Source organism: Ranitomeya variabilis, chromosome 1 (genome assembly GCF_051348905.1).
Source record: "Ranitomeya variabilis isolate aRanVar5 chromosome 1, aRanVar5.hap1, whole genome shotgun sequence".
Lineage (NCBI taxonomy): Eukaryota > Metazoa > Chordata > Amphibia > Anura > Dendrobatidae > Ranitomeya > Ranitomeya variabilis.
In genome coordinates, this window is record NC_135232.1 from 23,094,835 (window position 1) to 23,120,483 (window position 25,649).

The 25,649-nt window shown below is 44.7% G+C and overlaps 1 protein-coding gene across 1 annotated transcript in view; it reads right to left on the reverse strand.

The window, feature by feature from the left end:
- Window positions 1–1,008: 1,008 nt before the first annotated feature.
- LOC143802525 (uncharacterized) overlaps window positions 1,009–25,649 on the reverse strand; it is a 203,578-nt gene continuing 178,937 nt past the window's right edge. Inside the window, exons 8-9 of the mRNA XM_077281333.1 lie at window positions 15,234–15,251; window positions 1,009–3,049 (exon numbers count right to left, since the gene is read on the reverse strand). Of these exons, the coding sequence (XP_077137448.1) occupies window positions 1,404–3,049; window positions 15,234–15,251 (1,664 nt within the window). The 3' untranslated portion in view covers window positions 1,009–1,403. The remainder of the gene's footprint in view (window positions 3,050–15,233; window positions 15,252–25,649) is intronic.

Sequence of the window (25,649 nt, forward strand, 5' to 3'; positions counted from 1 at the left end):
CATATGGCTACTCCAGTGTGTGAGTACTTTGATGCTCATCTTCTTTTCTATGACTTAAAGCCCACTGAGACGAATGGATAATTGTAGCAGTGTTTCACTATATCATCACCATAAGTGACCCAACTTTTAAGTCAGTCAAAATTTACATGCAAAGATTATGGTGTAAAATAATCGCTTATTCATTCATTGTTTTTAGGTTTTCTTATGGAAACAACCTCCATCTCCATTGAATAATCAATGAGCGAGAATTTAATATTTATTACATAACACAATTATTGTGAACGATAAATCTTAAAGGGGTTTTCCCATGAGCAAAGTTCATTTTAATCAATAGATCTTGGAATAAAAATTATCTCCACAATTGAATGTGTTAAATAAAATGTTCCAGTGCTGAGATAATCTTATCAATGTGCCTCTGCTGTGTACTGTGTAATGGTCGTGTCTGACAGTGTAAAGGTACCTTCACACTAAACGATATCGCTAGCGATCCGTGACGTTGCAGTGTCCTGGCTAGCGATATCGTTGAGTGTGACAGGCAGCAGCGATCAGGATCCTGCTGTGATATCGCTGGTCGGTGGTTAAAGTTCAGAACTTTATTTGGTCGTCAGATCGCTGTGTATCGTTGTGTTTGACAGCAAAAGCAACGATGCCAGCAATGTTTTACAATGGTAACCAGGGTAAATATCGGGTTACTAAGCGCAGGGCCGTGCTTAGTAACCCGATGTTTACCCTGGTTACCAGTGTAAAATGTAAAAAAACAAACAGTACATACTCACCTTCGCGTCCCCCGCCGTCCGCTTCCTGCACTGACTGAGCGCCGGCCGTAAAGTGAAAGCACAGCACAGCGGTGACGTCACCGCTCTGCTGTTAGGGCCGGCACTCAGTCAGTGCAGGAAGCGGACGCCGGGGGACGCGAAGGTGAGTACGTAGTGTTTGTTTTTTTACATTTTACACTGGTAACCAGGGTAAACATCGGGTTACTAAGCGCGGCCCTGTGCTTAGCAACCCGATGTTTACCCTGGTTACCCGGGGACCTCGGCATCATTGGTCGCTGGAGAGCGGTCTGTGTGACAGCTCTCCAGCGACCACACAGCGACGCTGCAGTGATCGGCATCGTTGTCTGTATCGCTGCAGCGTCGCTTAGTGTGAAGGTACCTTAAGAACATGGTCTGATCACACCACAGCTCCTGGGTAGTGGAGGAAACAATAGAGAGTATACAGACAAGACAGCATGAGATCACAGATGCAGTTTTTAAACAGGGAAATGTTTTACTTCACAGAATCAACTGCGACCCTATGCTGTCTTGTTTATATACTATGTATGGTCTATCGAGTAAAACATAAAAATGGCTTCAACTCTGTGTGAGTTCTTTGATGTTCAATAAGACTTGATTTTCCACATTCTAAACATCAAACTGGCTTCCCTCTATGTGAATTTGTTCATGACTAACAAGATCTGACTTCAGGATAAAGCATTGTCCACATGTTGAGCATGAAAATGGCTTCTCTCCTATGTGAATTCTTTGATGTCTAATAAGAACATTTTTCTGACTAAACCATTTTCCACATAGTGAACATGAAAATGGCTTCTCCCCTGTGTGAATTCTCTGATGATTAACCAGGTCTGATTTTATAAGAAAACATTTCTCACATTCTGAACATGAAAATGGCTTCTCTCCTGAGTGAATTTGTTGATGTCTAATAAGAACATTTTTCTGATTAAAACATTTTCCACACTGTGAACATGAATATGGCTTCTCCCCTGTGTGAATTTTTTGATGTCTAATAAGAATATGTTTCTGAGTAAAACATTTTCCACATTGTGAACATAAAAATGGCTTCTCCCCTGTGTGAATTCTCTGATGATTAACAAGATCTGATTTCACAGTAAAACATTTCTCACATTCTGAACATGAAAATGGCTTCTCCCCTGTGTGAGTTTTCTGATGTTTAACAAGCTGTGATTTTACAACATAACATTTCCCACATTCTGAACATGAAAATGGCTTCACCCCTGTGTGAAATATTTGATGTGTTATAAGAAGATGTTTCTGGTTAAAACATTTTCCACATTGAGAACATGAAAATGGCTTTTCCCCTGTGTGAATTTGTTGATGTCTAATCAGATTTTGTTTAATGGTAAAACATTTTCCACATTCTGAACATGAGAATGGTTTCTCGCCTGTGTGAAGTTTCTGATGTTTTACAAGATTTATTTTAATGGTAAAACATTTTCCACATTCTGAACATAAAAATGGTTTTTCCCCTGTGTGCCTTCTATGATGTTTAATCAGTTCTGATTTAATAGTAAAACACGTCCCACATTCTGAACAGGAAAATGGCTTCTCCCCCGTGTGGCTTTTTTGATGTCTAATCAGATTTGGTTTCACGGTAAAGCATTTTCCACATTCTGAACATGAAAATGGCTTCTCTCCTGTGTGAAGTCTTTGATGTCCAATAAGACAATGTTTCTGTTCAAACCTTTTCCCACATTCTGAGCATGAATATGGCTTTTCCCCTTTGTGGCTTCTTTGATGTCTAATCAAAACTGATTTTACAGTAAAACCTTTTCCACAATCTGAGCATGAAAATGGCTTTTCTCCTGTATGAATTCTTTGATGTCTGATAAGAATATGCTTCTGGTTAAAGCAGATCCCACATTCTGAACAAGAAAATAGTTTCTCCCCTGTGTGTTTTTTGTGATGTCTAATCAGATGTGATTTCTGTTCAAAACATTTCCCACATTCTGAACATAAAAATGGCTTTCCTTCATGAATTCTCTCATGGCTAACAAGATATGATTTATGGCTAAAGCATTTTCCACATTCCTGACATGAAAATGGCTTTACCCCTGTGTGAAATATTTGATGTTTAGTAAGAGCTGTTTTTTGGGTAAAACACTTCCCACAATCTAAACATGAAAATGGTTTCTCCCCTGTGTGAATTCTTTGATGTTTAATAAGAGATGGTTTTTGGCTAAAACATTTACCACATTCCTGACATGAATATGGCTTCTCCCCTGTGTGAATTCTATGATGTCTAACCAAACCTGATTTTGTGGGAAAACATTTGCCACATTCTGAGCATAAATATGGCTTTTCCCCTATGGGAACTTTTTGACATTCAACATCCAATCTGTAAAGCTTTTTTTTTAAAGTCTTTGCTGAATCAGGAGATAAAATCTGTTTAAAAGGATCAGCTGATACATTTTGTATATGAGGGGTGGAGGGTATATCTTCAATATTGGCCTTCTCACATACATTTTGAATATTACAATCATATGCATTAAAGTGTGAAGATTTTGGATGTCCCTCTGACCTTCCGGTACAGTAATCTGCAAAGAATAAAAAAGTGATTACGATATATTATTTTTGAGTAATATAACCTCAAAAATTGTACTGACATTTTATGACATTACAATTGAGTGACTAAGAGGCCCCCCCTTACACCTGATCGCGTGGGGGGGGGGGGGTGATGGGTCTATATCACCCCCTACTTCTATTTTCCTTCATGGTTAAAGGTTCTCCTTAGCTTCTCTCTTTAAATGTTATTGCTTCCAATCTTTCAGTCTTAACCCCTTAATATACCCCCTTCAAGTATGCATATATTGCGTTCCTCAATGTAATTGATGGTATATTCCGCACACCTTCTGGGGTGTGCTTGTGGTAGTCCCCTTTCTAGAATTTTCAGGTTGTCTCTGTTACCAGGCAGATCTGGTGAGATATGACTGGATTGGTGGAGAGCAGTTTGAGCGGGAAGTCTGAAGCGTTTATAAAGGTCATCTCACTGTCCAGGCAGCTGTTCCTGTTGTGAAGGAGCTGAAGCCATATTAGTATATTGGTCCAATTTTTTTTTATAAATATTAGAAACTTATTGTAATTGTCTCTTCAGAGAGGAAGAGGACTAGAACTCTAGTGCCACCTATTGGAAGTAGCAATCCTAACAGTCAATGTCGACCCTTTAACGAGCCTTGTCACAGGACTTAGGATAAAAGCCAAACCAGAATCTCAATTTGCAGACACTGTGTTTCGGGGTACTGTCCCTCGTCAGTGCAAAGTGGAGATCTGGCTTGGCTGAGTGAGAGGCGTCTGTCCGGGATCCAAGAAGTATTGTTTCTTCTTTCGGAGAGTGACATGTTAAGCATGTCGAGATGAGGAGACTTAAAGCCGCAATGCTCCTGTATTTTATACATTTTGATGCAGCAGATACAAATAAATAAGATGCAAAATTTAGTTTAGTTTTTAGAAATCCTTTTTACAGGATAAATCCTCCTTACTGGGACTTTTTTACCTTATTCTGGGTATATTATCCTATACTATTAGTTTCTTGATCCTTACAAAGACAACACTCCAGCAGTCGATATACTGAAGAAGGTCAATGCTGACAGAAACGTTTATTAACATTGGACTGCAATAAAAAATTCTTCACCGTACCTACATAAGTTGAGTGCCAAATTTTATTTCTAACTATACTATTGCTCTGGGAACCTATTTGAGCACCATCACAGCTGTGCCACGATATACTTTCTAGTTCCGGACTGATGACAGCCCATTCTTTCCTACTCAGTGCACGGAGTTTATCACTAATGGCTAGTTCCTTCACTGGTCACTAATTCCTGACAAGCAACAATATGTAATTTATAGTGCTTCAGCAAGGTGTGAGGAGAAGACCAGGTAGCAGCTCTACAAATCTGCTCTATCGATGCTGAAGACCTCTCAGTCCAGGATCCTGAACCTGCTTGTGTACTGCACTTTACGGCCTCCAGAAGAGATCAGCCCATCATTTTGTGAAATTCACGAACAGCAGTTAAGCCATCTAGCAGTAGTGGAAGCAGCGTCTTTTTGTCCTTTACTTGAACCTTGGAATTAGAAGAAAATCGTTAGCTTTAGTCCAAAATTTTTAAAGTAATCAGTAGATCAAGATAGATCTTCAGACATCAAGAGTGTAGAATTTCTTGTATTTATTAGTTTTGGGAATGGTACAAAAAGTTGTTAAGACAATGTCTCGATAGCGGTTAAAATCAATCTTTAGGTAGAAAAGACGGAAGTATTTGTTTTATGTGAATCAGCACTCCTCCCATTTGGCCCAGACATTTTAGTTAGCAGGAAACTGCAAGAGGGGTTCAGCCTACTTCTGTTCTCAGCTTACAGTCTGAGAACATGTGGAAGATGATTTTTTTTAGCTCTATTCGCTTGGTGTTGGAGCTGTGTGGTGGCCATTATTGCTGAGGTGCTGTGGGTTGGAGTCATGGGAGCTCAGCTTTGTCGCATGGGTGCTGTGGGGCACCAGGCCTCCCTCCCTCTGAAACAATGGACACTGGAAGCCTGTGCTAGCATTTCTTCTGCGGTGTTGCTATCAGTGTGTCAAGAGTGGGAGAAGAGGGTTGCACTAACAATTCAACACAATGGGCAGCACTTTGAACACATTTTATAAGTGGTCATAAACGTATAAATAACTCATGAAAGAATAAAGTTAAGTTAAAACCGAGCACACCATTGTTATTCTTGTGAAATTCTCAATGAGTTTTATGTGTCACATAAATCTCTTCCCTTTGGAAAAAATAAAGTTGGATCCAAAATGGCAAACATCAATATGGCCGCCATGGTCACCACCCATCTTGAAAAGTTTTCCCCCTCCCATATACTAATGTGACACAAACAGAAAGTTGATATCATCAACCATTCCCATTTTATTTAGGTGAATCCGTATAAATGGCCCACCCTGTAGATATCATTAGTTGGCTATAGATTTTACAGCTTCTGCACAAAAATTCCACATTTCATGGAAAGAAACCATTGTAGAACTCATGACAGCCCCATGACAGACAGAATCCACCCATTTTGGACAGGAAACCTGCAGGGTAAAAAGGGAAGAACCTCTACCCCACATCAGTTGGGTTACAGAGCATAAGGGGACCTCCATGAACAGTTATATACAGCCGTAAATACCATCATTACCATGCATTACTTTCTACACTACATGAACTGCACACCAAAAATTCAGCAAGTCCATAATCATCCGTGATGGGGAAGGTGATATAAAGGTGCTGTCATGGGTTCTGGAAAATCCTATTACTGATAGATAATTGTCTTTTCTTTCACCCAAAACTAGGTGCTGTTGGAAAACTGATGGAATCAGGCCCCATTCTCCTTGCCTCAACCGAGTGCAGCTTAAAAAGTCTGCCTTGCTGTTTTGTTTCCCTTTTATGAGTAGTGCTGTTAATGAAGAGAGATGGGCTTCCGAAATGTGAATGATTTGCTCGATTACTGTCAGAGAATCGGATCAAGTTCCTCCCTGATGATTGATATATGATACTGTTACTCTGTTGTCCGATAGGATACGCACATGCTGACTCTGTATCAATGAAAGCATCACCGCATATTTCACCACCAGTAGCTCTTTAGAGGACCCTAACCTTTCCTCCCTTGTCCAACCATCCAAGACCAGACGGTCTTCTGAATGTGCTCCCCCATCCTCTTGAGCTTGCATCTGTGGTTATGATGCTTGGGACTAGATTTTGCCTTGATAGATTTTCTATGCTTAACCACCAATGGAGAGACTTGACTGCAGCCGAGGAAAAGGTGAACCTTTCTTCTAAACAATCTTTCAGCGCATTTTCGTTTGTCAAGCTGTCTCGCTTTTGGTGTGCAACTGAGCCGAGAGGACTGGTTGAATAAAAAATATAAGAAACCCGTGCAATGACATGGCCTTCATGAGAGTCATGGTAAGATTGTTTATTGTCTTTGGAACCTGGACCGACACCTTTTCTATCTTTTCCTTTGGAAGAAAACAGCTTTTGTTTACGGAGTCTAAGAGAAGGATTAAAAAGATCTGGACTCCCAATAGAACTAGCCTCGACTTCTTCAGATTCAGAAGCCAGCATAGATTCATCAAGGTGGTTCTGACATTTGCTAAATGGGAGGCATAGGGTTCAATCCTTTTGCCCACTATCGGAAAATCGTCCAACTATGGTATTAGAAGGGTGTTCTGCTCCCAAAGAGGAGCTGCCATTTTTGCTAAAATCTTTTATCTTCTCCTTTAAGAGGACCTCCTGTATGATGGTTTCGGCCAATTAGGAAACCGTTTCTTGCTGTCTCCAGCCTTGTGTAATATGCCATCATACTCTCCTTCACATGGGATGGAACATAGTTTGGACTTTGAATGGATATCACTTGGCCAGTACTTAAGCCACAGAGCTCTTCAGACTACGTTGGAGAGAACTGCTGACCTAGCCGCCAATCTCACCAAATCCACAGATGTATCCACTAGGAATATAGTTGTTCCCTGCATTCATGTAATAGTGTACAGGATATTTTCTCTTGCCAATGTATCCCTTAGGTGACTATCCAATTGGTATAGCCAGACAATTATAGGACAACCTGGCTGTACAATTCGCAGAGATAGCCTGCTTTAGAGATTCTGCTGAGAATTCCCAGGAATTTTTTTAAGTAGCCATCTGCCTTGCTTTGTAAAGGAATTGTATGAATCCCCATGTTCTCAAAGGACAAGGTAGATATTTTAGAGAACTTGGCTATCAGCACATCTAATGTTTGTGCTTTATCCCATAGAACTGTCTCATAAAGTCTTTCAGTCTTTCTCCATGAGAGCCTTTATCTTCTTATTCAAGAAAAATGTTTATCTTTTTTTCTGTTCCAGCCCCTCAAACATTACATCTTGCACCAACTTTTGCAACTATTATGCCCAGGGTGGACCTGACCACTTTGACCAACCAATCAGTATCCTCCACCAGGAAGCACTGGTGACTCCCTGCACCATTGTCTTAGGGTACCGTCACACAGTGCCATTTTCATCGCTACGACGGCACGATTCGTGACGTCGCAGCGTCGTATGATTATCGCTCCAGCGTCGTAGACTGCGGTCACACTTTGCAATCACGGCGCTGGAGCGATGCCGAAGTCCCCCGGGTAACCAGGGTAAACATCGGGTTACTAACCCGATGCTTAGTAACCCGATGTTTACCCTGGTTACCAGCGTAAACGTAAAAAAAACAAACAGTACATACTCACATTCCGGTGTCTGTCCCCCGGCGTTCTGCTTCTCTGCACTGTGTAAGCACCATAGCCGGAAAGCAGAGTGCTGACGTCACCGCTGTGCTCGTTTTCCGGCCGGCAGGCGCTCACAGTGCAGAGAAGCTGAGACGCCGGAGGACAGACACCGGAATGTAAGTATGTACTGTTTGTTTTTTTTACGTTTACGCTGGTAACCAGGGTAAACATCGGGTTACTAAGCGCGGCCCTGCGCTTAGTTACCCGATGTTTACCCTGGTTACAAGCGAACACATCGCTGGATCGGTGTCACACACAACGATCCAGCGATGTCAGCGGGTGATCAAGCGACGAAAGAAAGTTCCAAACGATCTGCTACGACGTACGATTCTCAGCGTGATGTCTGATCGCAGTAGCGTGTCAGACACAACGATATCGTAACGATATCGCTAGAACGTCACGAATCGTGCCGTCGTAGCGATGAAAATGGCACTGTGTGACGGTACCCTTAGGATGAATTGGAATCTGAGGACACAACCCCTACCTCCCTCCCAGACATCTCAGATTCTTAGGAATCAGATAAGGTTGTCAACTTTTTCTCCCTTCCTGAGATTGTCACCTTCATAGTGGACTAAAGGTACCTTCACACTCAGCAACTTTACAACGAGAACGACAACAATCCGTGACGTTGCAGCGTCCTGGTTAGCGATCTCGTTGTGTTTGACACGCAGCAGCGATCAGGATCCCGCTGTGATATCGCTGGTCGGAGCTAGAACTCCAGAACTTTATTTGGTCGTCAGATCGGCGTGTATCGTCGTGTTTGACAGCAAAAGCAACGATATCAGCAATGTTAAACATGGAGCTAACGACCTGTGAGAACGATAAGTGAGGCACCGTTACGTCACAGGATCGCTCCTGCATCGTTGTGGAGCTGCTGTGTTTGACATCTCTACAGCGACCTAAACAGCGACGCTGCAGCGATCGGCTCGTTGTCTATATCGCTGCAGCGTCGCTGAGTGTGACAGTACCCTAAGGATTTTTAGAGAACTTTTTATCTCTCCCTTAGTAATTGATCTCAGCTCCAAAGCAAAGTTAGGGGATGCTCCACATACCATTTTTTCAATACAACCACAGCAGAGTTTTTTTCTGCTGTGAGACAAATAATCCTTCTCCGCAAAGTACACACTCTTTATGTTTAAGATTTCCAACGCATTTCCTAGGCCTCACCTAATAAATAAGCAAACAAGATAATGACCTATTACAAGGGTGAACTTTCTCGACGATCACTCACCAAGGAAACCAGATTTGGGGGGCAAAATCATATTACCTGAGTGATCTGTCTCGATCTGCTCTATTGGTGCTATGGCTCTGATGGCTGGTCTTACTGTCACCTCTGGTGTGTCTACTACTGTCACCTCTGGTGTGCCTACCATTACCAGTGAGATTACGGCAGCCATTGTTATACCACCTAAGTCCATGATTGGTATTAAATGCAGCATCTTAGGGGTAAAGACTAAGATCAGAGCCATCTGCACTCCCATCATTATGGAAAAGCCCGACTGTCAGTCACGGTTATTTGGGGGATGTCTCCATGTTCTGTATTCTGTCACTACACATCTGATTAATAGGAGCTGATGGTTTCTGAGGCCAAAATTGGACAAATACATTTCCTTCATCAGAACTGACGTCAGATGATGAAGAAATCAGCCACTCACATAAGTAAAATTCCATCTCCAGCTGTAGATTATTATCCATATTATATATGATGACCTGTGACCTCACATATAACAGGAGAATATCATTCTCAATTCACATTGTTCTGAAAGTGAATATTCATCTAAAGACCCTCACCTGGGTAGTGGTCTGTGGGGATCTCCTCTTTACACCGCTGATCGCCCCTCACATTAGGGGTCTCCTCTTTACACCCCTGATCGCCCCTCACATTAGGAGTCTCCTCTTTACCCCGCTGATCGCCCCTCACATTAGGGGTCTCCTCTTTACACCGCTGATCGCCCCTCACATTTTCCTCTGGACCATTAATATTGTTCAGATCTTTATCCAGATCCAAAAGCTGCAAAACAAATATTGTAAAAGTCCCCGATGATCTGAGAAGTCCCCGGGAATAATAATGAGAAGATCCGGACATGTGATGTCTGTGGTCAGCTGTGATCCTGCCGTCTCCACCGCTCTCATTACACAAGTATAAACCATATAATACTGGAGGAGAAAACAAGACTGAACACAAGGACGTCACAGCCGTCTACACTGTTATGATCCTAGTGGGAAAGGATCTCTTGTATTCCTGCTAGGTTTGCAAAACTAAAAACCAGCTCTAGGGAGGTGGTAACTAGGCTGACCGCATACCTAATCTTAACACACAACTAGAAGTAGCCGGTGAACGTACCTAAACAATTCCTAGACGTCTCGAGCCAGCCGGAGAACTAACTACCCCTAGAGGGAAAAGAAGACCTCACTTGCCTCTAGGGAAATTAACCCCAAGATATAGGAAGCCCCCAACAAATAATAACGGTGAGGTAAGAGGAAAACACAAACATAGAAATGAAAATCAGATTCAGCAAAGTGAGGCCCACTAAGACTAGATAGCTGAAAATAGGAAGTGGACTATGCGGTCAGCAGAAAACCCTGTAAAACATCCACGCTGGATATTCAAGAACCCCCACACCGACTAACGGTATGAGGGGAGAATATCAGCACCCCTAGAGCTACCAGCAAGCAAGAAAATCACATTTTGGCAAGCTGGACAAAAAAACATGAATAAGACAAATGATCCAAAGTATGCAAACAACACTTAGCTTCTCTTGCTAGAGACAGATGGCAGGAATCAGGAAGAAACAGATTTGGACTGAATCCATTGATGACCGGCACAAGACTGAGGCTCCAAGAGGGCTAAATAGGGAACACCCACAGCCCTAACGAAACAGCTGAAGTCCAAGCCAGAATAAAGACAAAACTATACAATACCGCTTGTGACCACAAGAGGGAGCCCAGAAACACAGTTCACAACAGTACCCCCCCCCTTGAGGAGGGGTCACCGAACCCTCACCAAGACCCCCAGGGCGATCAGGATGAGCAGCGTAAAGGCATGAACCAAATTGGCCGCATGAACATCAGAGGCGACAACCCAGGAATTATCCTCCTGACCATAGCCCTTCCACTTAACCAAATACTGAAGCTTCCGTCTAGAGATACGAGAATCCAAGATCTTCTCCACCACGTACTCCAACTCGCCCTCAACCAACACCGGAGCAGGAGGCTCAACAACAGGAACCACAGGCACCACATAGCGCCGCAACAAAGACCTATGGAACACATTATGAATGGTAAACGACGCCGGGAGGTCCAAACGAAAAGACACCGGGTTAAGAACCTCCAAAATCTTATAAGGACCGATAAAGCGAGGCTTGAACTTAGGAGAGGAGACCGTCAAAGGGACATACCGAGAAGACAACCAAACCAAATCCCCAACACGAAGTCGGGGACCCACACCGCGGCGGCGGTTGGCAAAACGCTGAGCCTTCTCCTGTGACAATTTCAAAATGTCCACCACATGGTTCCAAATCCGCTGCAACCTATCCACCACAGAATCAACCCCAGGACAGTCAGAAGGCTCAACCTGACCCGAGGAAAAACGAGGATGAAAACCAGAATTGCAGAAAAAGGGCGAAACCAAAGTAGCAGAACTAGCCCGATTATTAAGGGCAAACTCGGCCAGTGGCAAGAAAGTCACCCAATCATCCTGATCAGCAGAAACAAAACATCTTAAATAAGTTTCCAACGTCTGATTAGTTCGCTCGGTTTGGCCATTAGTCTGAGGATGGAAAGCCGACGAAAAAGATAAATCAATGCCCATCTTAGCACAAAAAGATCGCCAGAATCTGGACACAAACTGGGATCCTCTGTCAGACACAATATTATCAGGGATGCCATGCAAACGAACCACATTCTGAAAGAACAAAGGAACCAAATCAGAGGAGGAAGGCAACTTAGGCAAGGAGACCAAATGGACCATCTTAGAAAAACGATCACACACCACCCAGATGACAGACATTCTATCACATTGCATAGAGTCAGGTGTCTGTTCAGAGAGCACCGCCAGAGGATTAGCAGATTTGCGCTCCCGCAAACGCCGATCAATCTGAATGGCCAGAGTCATAGAATCATTCAGATTTGTAGGGATGGGAAACCCCACCATCACATTCTTAATTGCTTCAGAAAGACCATTTCTGAAATTTGCGGCCAGAGCACACTCATTCCATTGAGTAAGCACGGACCATTTCCGAAATTTCTGACAATACACTTCAACTTCATCCTGACACTGAGAGATAGCCAGCAAAGCCCTTTCTGCCTGATTTTCAAGATTAGGCTCCTCATAGAGCAATCCAAGCGCCAGGAAAAACGCATCAACATTCACCAATGCAGGATCTCCTGGCGCCAGAGAGAAGGCCCAATCTTGAGGGTCGCCACGCAAGAAAGAAATAACAATTTTAACCTGCTGAGCAGAATCACCAGAGGAACAAGGTTTCAAAGACAGAAACAATTTACAATTATACTTAAAATTCAGGAACTTAGATCTATCTCCAAAGAACAGCTCAGGAATAGGTATCTTTGGCTCAGACATAGGACTACGAGTGACAAAATCCTGAATGCCTTGCACCCTTGCAGCAAGCTGATCCACACTAGAAATCAGACTCTGAACATTCATGTCTGCCTCAGAGCTCAAGGCCACTCAGAGTATAAGGGGATGAAAGAAGCTAGACAGACTGCAGCAAAAAAAAAAATCTACTCAGAACTTCCTTTTTGATCCCGCTTCTGCAATGCATTAAACATTTCCTTTTTGGCCGGTCATACTGTTATGATCCTAGTGGGAAAGGATCTCTTGTATTCCTGCTAGGTTTGCAAAACTAAAAACCAGCTCTAGGGAGGTGGTAACTAGGCTGACCGCATACCTAATCCTAACACACAACTAGAAGTAGCCGGTGAACATACCTACACAATTCCTAGACGTCTCGAGCCAGCCGGAGAACTAACTACCCCTAGAGGGAAAAGAAGACCTCACTTGCCTCTAGGGAAATTAACCCCAAGATATAGGAAGCCCCCAACAAATAATAACGGTGAGGTAAGAGGAAAACACAAACATAGAGATGAAAATCAGATTCAGCAAAGTGAGGCCCACTAAGACTAGATAGCTGAAAATAGGAAGTGGACTATGCGGTCAGCAGAAAACCCTGTAAAACATCCACGCTGGATATTCAAGAACCCCCACACCGACTAACGGTGTGAGGGGAGAATATCAGCACCCCTAGAGCTACCAGCAAGCAAGAAAATCACATTTTGGCAAGCTGGACAAAAAAACATGAATAAGACAAATGATCCAAAGTATGCAAACAACACTTAGCTTCTCTTGCTAGAGACAGATGGCAGGAATCAGGAAGAAACAGATTTGGACTGAATCCATTGATGACCGGCACAAGACTGAGGCTCCAAGAGGGCTAAATAGGGAACACCCACAGCCCTAACGAAACAGCTGATGTCCAAGCCAGAAACTATACAATACCGCTTGTGACCACAAGAGGGAGCCCAGAAACACAGTTCACAACACTACACATCATAGGGAGATCTCCACCTACCTGATGGTCCTGTGGAGAAGGAGGAGGAGCGGGACATCCCTCTGGGGTTGTCCTCATACTGGAGAGAACTGAGGAGACACAGACAGGACTGACATCATTATTACATACAGAGAATTATAGGCCGTGTGTATTTAGTCCTGTCTATTACCTGGTGATGTGCGGGGCCGGTGCTCCTCCATCATCACCTCCTGGTACCGGTCCTTGTGTCCTTCTAGATACTCCCACTCCTCCATGGAGAAATAGACGGTGACATCCTGACACCTTATAGGAACCTGACACACACAATGACACCGTCATCACCCAGAATCCTCTAGTGCTGTCCTGTATAATGTCCCAGCATTCCCAGCAGTGTCACCTCTCCAGTCAGCAGCTCAATCATCTTGTTGGTGAGTTCTAGGATCTTCTGGTCATTGATGTCCTCATGTATCCGGGGGGGAGGTGGAGGCTCCAGGATTGGGCTCAGGGTTCCTCCCCGTCCTTCAGACACAGAGGCCTGACAGTGATCACTAGAGATCTTCACTACTGTGTAATCCTGAGTGTGGAGACATTAATAATATCACTACAGACATCTTCAGAGTCCATCATCTCTCTGATCATATCCCCTGTTATTCCCATGGATAATGAGGTCATGTGATGACATCAGAGCCTCTCACCTCTCCAGTAAGATGGAAGATTATCTCCAGGGTGACATTTAATATCCTCTCCGCCATCTTGTCTCTGTCCTTACTCATCCTTGACGAGTCAATCGGGAAAGTGATTTCATATAGAATTTATTAGCAGAGGATCCTTTTTTTTCATAGGAATCTGAATAGAGAGAAGATGAGACGATATAACAATGACATAAATTCCATAGTAAATGGTACAATTACTGCAGATATATTAGAGATATAAAGTGTGGATGTCGCCTTCTCTCTTCTGTATGGATCTAGGAGTCAGATAACTTGTTATGTCAGTCGGTCACTTTGGCACATGATGGCTACAGTTAATTACTGGCTGGAGTGCTGATAATAGTATGTACACCATGAGACTGCTGAATGCCATCAACGGCAACAATGGTCATGTGACATATTTAATGATATCATTAAGTTATACTTAAACTACAATGACATCAATAACACTTTCCTGACATATATCTGAACCAACATCATTCTTGGCAGCTAATGGTTGTGTTATTCAGCCATTATCTGCCTCTGTAGCGAGTGGAGCAGAGTTCCGCTTATGGCTGTTAAAGGGAACTTGTCACCAGGTTTTCTCAATTTAAACTGAAGTCACCTCCTTTAACTGTTCTATTAACACAGTCCATCGACCTGTATTTAAGCCCCATCTGCCCCAAAATACCTTATATACTGTACCTCTGGTATAAGGTCCGGTCGGATGGGTGCCTTTTTTCTTTTCTCAGCAACTGTTCAATCTCTACAGCTGCCGTCCCCCATGATTTGACGGATGTGCATGACACGTCCTACGTCATCCACCGGTCGCTACAAATCCTGCGCATCCACAGTTGAAGCGCAGGCGCACTTTGCTCCTACCTGTAATACGTCGTCGCCTACTGGAAGTGAAGTCGGTGCTTGCTCATTACAGGACTTTACTTTAAATGCTGTGGCACAGCTGTATATAGCACAAGTGATCAGGTAATCACAGGTTCAGGTCGCCTAAGGGAAAAAACAAATACAGTGAAAAAAAATATAAAAAAAAAAATGTAAGAGTTCGAATCACCCTCCTTTTCATCCATTAAAAATTTGTGTGTTTGTAAAAGTCCGATCAAAGTACAAAATTAATGATTCCAATCAGTAAATGGCATAACGAGAAATTTTTTTTAAAAAGTCAGAATTGTGGAGGGTTTTTTGCTGCTGGAACAACACGAGAAAAGGTAATGACGTGCAATGAAAACATCGTGTCTGCCCCGAAGTCATATCAATAAAAACATCGACTCGGGATGAAAAAAATAAACTGTCACAGCCTCAAATCCCGAAAACATTGAAAACATTATGTCTCTTGAAAAATGATGATGTAAGAGATAGTGATGAGCGAATGTGCTCGGATACGGTGTTATCAGGCCCCTGTGCTAACCGAGTGTCTGCAGTGTGCTCGGATACGGTGTTATCAGGCCCCTGTGCTAACCGAGTGTCTGCAGTGTGCTCGGATACGGTGTTATCAGGCCCCTGTGCTAACCGAGTGTCTGCTGTGTGCTCGGATACGGTGTTATCAGGCCTGTGTGCTAACCGAGTATCTGCAGCGTGCTCAGATACGGTGTTATCAGGCTAGTGTGCTAACCGAGTATCTGCGGCGTGCTCGGATACAGTGATGTTATCAGGCCTGTGTGCTAACCGAGTGTCTGCGGTGTGCTTGGATATGGTATTATCAGGTCCGTGTGCTAACCGAGCGTCTGCGGCGTGCTCGGATACGGTATTATCAGGTTAATGTACTAACAAAGTGTTTGCGGCGTGCTCAAATATGGTGTTATCAGGCCCGTGTCCTCACCAAGTGTCTGCGGCGTGCTCAGATACAGTGATATCAGGCCCATGTGCAAACCGAGTGTCTGCGGCGTGCTCGGATACATTGGTGTTATGCCTGTGTATTAACCGAGTGTCTGCAGTGTGCTCGGATACGGTATTATTATTATTATTTATTATTATAGCGCCATTTATTCCATGGCGCTTCACATGTGAGGAGGGGTATACATAATATAAACAAGTACAATAATCTTAAACAATACAAGTCATAACTGGTACAGTAGGAGAGAGGACCCTGCCCGCGAGGGCTCACAATCTACAAGGTATGGGTGAGAATACAGTAGGTGAGGATAGAGCTGGTCATGCAGCGGTTTGGTTGATCGGTGGTTACTGCCGGTTGTAGGCTTGTCGGAAGAGGTGGGTCTTCAGATTCTTTTTGAAGGTTTCGATGGTAGGCGAGAGTCTGATGTGTTGTGGTAGAAGGTTCCAGAGTAGGGGTGATACGCGAGAGAAATCTTGTATGCGATTGTGGGAAGAGGAGATAAGAGGGGAGTAGAGAAGGAGATCTTGTGAGGATCGGAGGTTGCGTGCAGGTAAGTACCGGGAGACAAGGTCACAGATGTATGGAGGAGACAGGTTGTGGATGGCTTTGTACGTCATGGTTAGGGCTTTGTACTGGAGTCTCTGGGCAATGGGGAGCCAGTGAAGGGATTGACAGAGGGGAGAGGCCGGGGAATAGCGGGGGGACAGGTGGATTAGTCGGGCAGCAGAGTTTAGAATAGATTGGAGGGGTGCGAGAGTGTTCGAGGGGAGGCCACAGAGCAGGAGGTTGCAGTAGTCAAGGCGAGAGATGATGAGGGCATGGACTAGGGTTTTTGCAGATTCTTGGTTGAGGAATGTACGGATTCGTGAAATATTTTTGAGTTGAAGTCGGCAGGAAGTGGAAAGGGCTTGGATATGTGGTTTGAAGGAGATATCAGCGTCAAGGATTACCCCGAGGCAGTGAGCTTGTGGGACTGGGGAGAGTGGGCAGCTATGTACTGTAATGGATAGGTTCGTTGGGGGGGGGGGGGGTCACGTGAGATGGGGGAAAGATGATGAATTCTGTTTTGTCCATGTTATTATCAGGTCGATGTGCTAACCAAGTGTCTGCGGTGTGCTCGGATACAGTGTTATCAGGCTAGTGTGCTAACCGAGTATCTGTGGAGTACTCGAATACGGTGTTATCAGGCCCGTGTATTACTCGAGTGTCTGCGGTGTGCTCGGATACGGTATTATCAGGTCGGTGTGCTAACCGAGTGTCTGCGATGTGCTCGGATACGGTATTATTAGGTCGGTGTGCTAACCGAGTGTCTGCAGCGTGCTCAGATACGGTATTATGCCCATGTGCTAACCGAGTGTCTGCAGAGTGCTCGGATACGGTATTATCAGGTCGGTGTGCTAACCGAGTGTCTGCGGCGTGCTCGGATACGGTATTATCAGGTCGGTGTGCTAACCGAGTGTCTGCGGCGTGCTCGGATACGGTATTATCAGGTCGGTGTGCTAACCGAGTGTCTGCGGCGTGCTCGCATATGGTGTTTTGCCCATATGCTATCCAAGTGTCAGCAGCGTGCTTGGACACAGTATTTTCAAGCCCGTGTGCTAACCGAGTGTCTGCGGCATGCTTGAAAAATATGTTCGAGTCCCTGTGGCTGTTAGACAATCCCTGCATGTGGTGCGCCTGTCGATCGGTTAGGCAATTCCTGTGTGTTGTGGCTGTCGCACCTCCGCAAGACATGTAGCCGCGGGGAACGGAACATATTATCTGAAGCTCCGCTATTAGCCCCCCGAGTATGGCAGCACAGTATCTGATCACATTCAATCATCACTAGATAAAAACAAAAGACTCAATCCGCCATGGAAACCTCCATCGTCTTTTACCTCAAAGCCAGTCCGGTCCTAAAGGGGTTAATAATCCCCATATCCCCGAGAACACACACATACCTCCTCCTGCAGAGCGGCACAGCCGTCTGGGGACAGGACCTGTGTGATGTCAGAGTCATGTGATTAGTCACATGTGGGGAGGAGTCACATGACATCACCCTTGTGAGAACTTTCTCCTTTTTTTTAGCCTCATGTTATGTGCACACATTGCGGATTTGCTTGTGTAAAATTTTGCGCGGTTTCTGCCTCTCTTGGCAGAAACCACATTTGAAAATCCACGCAGTTCTTATGAGGATTTTCTTGTGTTTTTGTAAATCCATAGAGCTAAATAAAGATATATTATTTAAAAAAAATGTAATTTCCCTGTTCAACTTCTTCAGCCATTAATATTAAACAGACACACACACACCCACACACACCTATGTAGGAGCATTAAGGGTATGTTCCTAAGGTCGCAGCACATGTCCTGTCCATCCAAAGCGCTGCCAGCCTTTGAACTTGGGTGATTCCGCATGTGTTCATTGAACCATGCGGAATCACCGCAAGATAAATAGACACACTGCGGTCTGGAAAGAAGCGCTGCATGTCCATCTCCGCAGGGAGGCTGGAGGCCTCCCTGCACATGTAACAAGGTGGCCCGGGGCAGTAGTCCCAGCCGAGTCAACAAAGCCAGAGTCAGTATACACCTTGGGACCTTGTACATGAAAAACACAGGGCAGATGCAGCCCCCAGACAAGTTACCTCTTCCCCTCAGTCACTGCAGTCCAGACAATCGGGATCCAAGAAAACAGTTATAATCCAACAGGGATAACTTTTATTTTGTAGGATAAACGGGATAAGAAAAAGGTAAAAAAGGTAGTTGCAGTAAATATAGGAAAACTTCCTGCTCTTTCCCTATTCCTCTTAACTGCAGTGTCAGCAGCAGTTAGTAGTGGAGATGCTGCAGGGGCCGGTATCTGGACTCTTATAGTCCCTTCGGCTGAGCACTCACCCAGTCTCGGTGCCTGACAGTCTCCCCAGCCGGTGGTCCCTACTGTCCCAAACGGGGACACACATGCCCCAGACAGGGGCTTCTTTTGTCCCGGACAGGGACACACATATGCCGAAATCTGGCGGCTTAAAGTCCGTTCAGCAGGGCACCTACGTAGTCCTGTGGCCACTTCACTACCCATGGGTCCGGGGCAGCACTTTCTCTCCCCTTCAGGGGAGTCCTTGACTCCAGATGCTGCTCCAGAAGCAGGAACTTCCTGCTCCCTTGAGGCTGCAAGTCCAGGCCACCTAAAGAAGTAACCCCTTCTGCCCCTACCTCTAACATATGCACACTAATATGGCAGTGTAAAGAACAGAGAACAATACAGGTTCATAACATTGCAAACACAAGAGACATCACAGCACATACAGTTCAACTATATGTGCACCTATAGGTCAACTATACAACGCACTTTGCACAAGGAGAAGCTGTATGGGAGAGTGATGCAAAAGAAGCCGTTTCTGCAAGCACGCCACAAACAGAGTTGGCTGAGGTATGCAAAAGCACATTTGGAGAAGCCAATTTATTTTTGGAAGAAGGTCCTGTGGACTGATGAAACCAAGATTGAGTTGTTTGGTCATACAAAAAGGCGTTATGCATGGCAGCAAAAAAACACAGTGCATTGTATAGTTGACCGATGCACAGTGACACCATCTGCAGCAAGTTGATGCTGCAGCTCTCTGGAGGTGGTCTGAGGATTGTCCTTGACTGATCTCACCATTCTACTTCTCTGCCTTTCTGATGTTTTTCTTGGCCTGCCACTTCTGGCCTTAACAAGAACTGTACCTGTGTTCTTCCATTTCCTTACTATGTTCCTCACAGTGGAAATTGACAGGTTAAATCTCTGACAGCTTTTTGTATCCTTCCCCTGAACAACTATGTTGAATAATCTTTGTTTTCAGATCATTTGACAGTTGTTTTGAGGAGCCCATGATGCCACTCTTCGGAGGAGATGGCCAAGTGGCCACTTTAAGTAGCTTTTCTCATGATTGCATACACATGGCTATGAAGTTCAAAGCTCAATGAGGTTACAAAACCAAAAAAAGTGCTTTAGTAAGTCAGTAAAAAGTAGGTAGGAGTATTTAAAACAAGAAAATGATAAGGGTGCCCATACTTATGCACCTGTCAAATTTTGTTTGAATGCAGATTGCACATTTTCTTTTAGTACAATAAACCTCATTTCAAGGCAGAAACATTACTGTGTCCAACAGTTATTAGATATATGAAACTGAAATAGCTGTTGCAAAAAAAACAATTTTTATAAAACATTAAGCTTAAGATTAATAGGGGTGCCCAAACTTTTTCATATAACTGTAAGGATGCTCTGACATTATGTTACATTGCTGTTGTGAGATAGCGCTAACAGATAATTGGCCTCGGGGAGACCAAAACATCCAACACCGCGGAGACACCATCACGTGTTTCTCAACGCAGTGATCCAGAACACTGTCCCCATCCCTTATGGGAAATATGCAAATGCATGTAGGATAGCTGCGGAGACACCATCACGTGTTTCTCAACGCAAGCAGTGAATAGCCAGACCTTTCCCCGGGAAGGAACAACCACGGGAAGGGCAGCATCCAATAAAGGAAAACATCCAATACAGAAAAACCACCTTGCATATTTCCCATAAGGGATGGGGGCAGTGTTCTGGATCACTGCGTTGAGAAACACATGATGGTGTCTCCGCGGTGTTGGATGTTTTGGTCTCCCCGAGGCCAATCATCTGTTCCTTCACAGCCTTTTACTAGTCACTGCTCCTAATAGCCAGATTCCTACTCCACACTGATGAGGGGCAAACACCCCGAAACAGCTGTCTGTGGATGGATACCATGCTTGGCATAGGTGGTTTTCCTGTATTGGATGTTTTCCTTTACTGGATGCAGCCCTTCCCGTGGTTGTTCCTTCCCGGGTAAAGGTCTGGCTATTCACTGCTTGCGATGAGAAACACGTGATGGTGTCTCCGCAGCTATCCTACATGCATTTGCATATTTCCCATAAGGGATGGGGGCAGTGTTCTGGATCACTGCGTTGAGAAACACGTGATGGTGTCTCCGCGGTGTTGGATGTTTTGGTCTCCCCGAGGCCAATCATCTGTTCCTTCACAGCCTTTTACTAGGCACTGCTCCTAATAGCCAGATTCCTATTCCACACTGATGAGGGGCAAACACCCCGAAACAGCTGTCTGTGGATGGATACCATGCTTGGCATAGGTGGTTTTCCTGTATTGGATGTTTTCCTTTACTGGATGCTGCCCTTCCCGTGGTTGTTCCTTCCCGGGGAAAGGTCTGGCTATTCACTGCTTGCGTTGAGAAACACGTGATGGTGTCTCCGCAGCTATCCTACATGCATTTGCATATTTCCCATAAGGGATGGGGGCAGTGTTCTGGATCACTGCGTTGAGAAACACGTGATGGTGTCTCCGCGGTGTTGGATGTTTTGGTCTCCCCGAGGCCAATCATCTGTTCCTTCACAGCCTTTTACTAGGCACTGCTCCTAATAGCCAGATTCCTATTCCACACTGATGAGGGGCAAACACCCCGAAACAGCTGTCTGTGGATGGATACCATGCTTGGCATAGGTGGTTTTCCTGTATTGGATGTTTTCCTTTACTGGATGCTGCCCTTCCCGTGGTTGTTCCTTCCCGGGGAAAGGTCTGGCTATTCACTGCTTGCGTTGAGAAACACGTGATGGTGTCTCCGCAGCTATCCTACATGCATATGAACTCGTACTGACCTGAAGAATCATAATGGCAGGTCAGCTTTAGCATTTAGTGAACCTAGCAAAAAAGCCAAGCAAAAAACAAGTGTGGGATTGCACTTTTTTTGCAATTTCACCGCACTTGGAATTTTTTTACCGTTTTCTAGTACACGACATGGTAAAACCAATGATGTCGTTCAAAAGAAAAACTCGTCCCACAAAAAATAAGCCCTCACATGACCATATTGACGGAAAAATAAAAAAGTTAAGGCTCTGGGAAGGAGGGGAGCGAAAAACGAACACGGAAAAACGGAAAATCCGAAGGTCATGAAGGGGTTAAGTTGCGGCTTTAACTTCAATATTTCATATACGGCTTTAACTCACAGTTCAGACACTACACCCGCCAGCCCTCCTTGACTAGTTCCCGGGGGTGTCCGTACACCGTATCAATGTCTCTAGTCATATAGCGCACACAACATTGATTCAGTCTCTAAACACGCTGGACCTCACTTCATCCAGTTACTGTGGGAGACCACACAGTTCATTACTGACCCCGTCAGTGCACACAGTTCCCCATACTCTGCGTTACCTTCCAGGAGCTCCTGCTCCACACGCTGATTCCTGTCAGTCCCCTCTCGCTCTCAGGGAAGCTGCCGACCTGGGATCACCATCCCAGACAATGCCTTGCTCACTAGGCCACCTGACAGTCCAGATCCTCAGACGGGCTGTAGCTCTCCCAGTGCAGTGCCGTTGCAGACTCTGCATCCACACCTCTCCATGTGCTCTTCAGGAATCCTACTCCCAGGACTTCCAACACAGGTTGTGATATTCAGGAAGTCCTACTCCCAACTCTTCCAACACAGGCCACTGTGTGCTGTTCAGGACATCCGTCCCCACCTGGGACCATCCAACACACAAGTCTCTCAGTGCGCTAACAGGGATCCGATCCTACTCCCAGGATCTCCCAACACACAGGTCTTCAGATCCATGGCCTCACAGTGTGCTATTCAGGGATCCAGTCCACACTCAGGACCTCCCAACAAGCAGTCCAAGATCTACACAGTCTCCATTAGAGAACATTCAGGTCCATACACAGGAACCACTACCAACCATGGTCACGTTATGTAGTTGTAACCACTCCCATACATAGGTGGTGTGTTTGTGGCTAGTTCGACTCGCCCAGCTCTTGAACTAGCCCAGTAAGCCTTCCTTGATAACCTTACAAACACTTTTGGGACTACAGGTCCCAGAACATTACGTCAGGCTTACAGCGCAGACTCCCTCTGCGACACCTACCGGCCACTTACAACTCTGCCAGTCACTGTTTCACCATCATAATAACCACAGATACGCCTCCATGCATATTCTGAGGAGCACATACAGTGCCCCCTAGCTGCAACAGTGGTCACTGCATCACACTGTACTAATCTTGGTGTTGTATTCATGTACTGATGGTAATTCTGCTGATATATTCATGTACTGCTGGTGGTTCTGGTGATGTATTCATTTACTGATGGTGGTGATGCTGATATATTAATGTATTTATGGTGGTTCAGGAGATGTATTTCTGTACTGATGGGGCTTGTGATGTTGCATTTCAGTACTGATAGTGTTCTGGTGATGTATTTCTGTACTGCTGGTAGTTAGTAGTTCTGGATTCTTGTAGAGTTATTGATTCTGATCCTGTACACATGTAACAATCCATAAATTGTAAGATTATGAGATACATGACCATTTTAATAAAGTAATGTGATGCCTGACAAGTTAAAGGTTACTGTAACAAAAGTGGTGGAACCACTGTGCCATGATCCGAGGAGAGCCTTGGGTGGCGTGACTAGGTGAACACCCAACTTTTCAACAGAGCCCCTGATGGTGGGATTAGGCTTGCTCCCGATGGACACCAGTTCCAGGTGCTACTCCTAGACAGACCTTGAACGCACGGCAGCTTACTCCAAAGGGACTGGTAGTTGGAACAGCTCAGTAGGAACGGCTCAGTAGGAAAGTACAGCTGATACAGGTAAGCATGGCAGGAACATGGGTACCTCAGATACAGATAGTCACTGGCAATTGCGGACTGATCCAGCTGATATACAGACTGGAACGGCAGGTGCAAGCTGGTCCGGTTGACATGGCAGGTACAGGCAGGTGCGGCTGATATACAGACTGCCACGGCAGGTGCAGGTGGGTCCAGCTGATATACAGACTGGCACGGCCGATGCAGACTGGCCCTGCAGATGCTGGCTGGTCTGGCTGATATACAGACTGGCCCAGCTGGCGGAAGCAGGTCCGGCTGATATACAGACTGGCATGGCAGGTGCAGGCGGGTCGGCTGATATACAGACTGGCAGGACATGTGCAGGCGGGTCGGCTGATATACAGACTGGCAGGACATGTGCAGGCGAGTTCAGCCGATATACAGATTGACAAGGCAGATACTGGCATGGAGGTTAGGGATGGAGACACTAGCGAAACTAATAGAGAGGGAGCTGAGAACTAACAAGCGTATGGGTGAACTAGCAACATTGCACAGGCATCTCCATACAGGTGGAGGTGCCTTAAATAATAAGTGCCTCCCAGCCATTGGCTGGGGACATTTTAGGATGGCGTGTGCGGCACCTTTAAGGAGGGAGTCCGCCCTAAGTGTGCCGCGCCTGTACCCCAGGCAGTAGGCGAGGAAAGAGGGAGAGCTGGACTGATGTCGAGGTGGTGAGTGAGTTGGCATTCCTGCTGGAGGAAAGAGGCAGCATTGAGGGGCACTGGCGCTACAGTTACATTTGTATTTATTTTAAGAACATTAAAGCGATTGTCCAAGTTTGTGATTAAAGTCTGCAGTCACATGGAATGACTGCAGACTTTCATCTCAAACTTAGACAACCACTAATTTTGTCATCCATGCTGCTGGTACAAAAAAAAAAGGACATCTCCGTGTGTGCATTACCATAGATTATAAAGGGTACATGTTGCATCCGAGAAAAAAATAGATGCCTCATGTATTTGAAACACGGACATGTGAAGGGGGTGTAAGGGCAGGGTCACAGGCCATTTTTATCCACATCCGAGAAACGGTCCGATTATTCTGTACAGACTCTCAGATCAGAGTCCATTTTTCTCGTAAGTGGGAAAAAGAAAAAAAAAAAAAACAGTTTAACCACCTTCTCCGTTCTGTCAGTCAGTGAAAATCAGTCTGCACAAGGAGGTCATCTGAGTCCTATTTTTTACTGACCTATAGACTTGCATTAGTGATTTTGATCTGACACTCAGTTCAAAGTCAGACATGTCTCTGATTTTTCCTGTGGACCAGTAAGTCCTAGGAGAAAATTGGACATATGCAGTCACATAGAATATGATGGGAACAAGTGCTATTCTTGAAAACTACAGATGGCACTTGTCTGAGAAAATCAGTCGTGTTCAGGAGATCATACCACTGATAGGCTGCCTCTGACATGGTATCCTAGGCTTTGATGTATGGCTGACCTGGAAGTCATCTTTAGATCTCCAGTAGCCCTAGCAATCATTGGTTTTCTGCGTTAGCTCTGCAGAAAGCCAATGGAGAGATAAGAGGGAGTGATATTCTGTCTCTCTTGATACTTGCTGTGGTCACTTTTGATTTGACGAATGGATAATTGTGACAGTGATTCACTATATGATCACCATAAGTGACCCAATGTTTTTAAGTCAGTCAAAAATTTACATGCAACGATTATGGTGTACAAATAATTGCTTATTCGTTCATGGTTTACAGGTTTTCTTATGGAAATGACCTCCATCTCCATTGCATAATCAATGAGCGAGAAATTAATATTTATTATATTACACAATTATCGTGACCGATAAACCTTAAAGGGGTTTCCCATGAGTAATTGAATGCGTTAAATAAAATGTTCCCGTA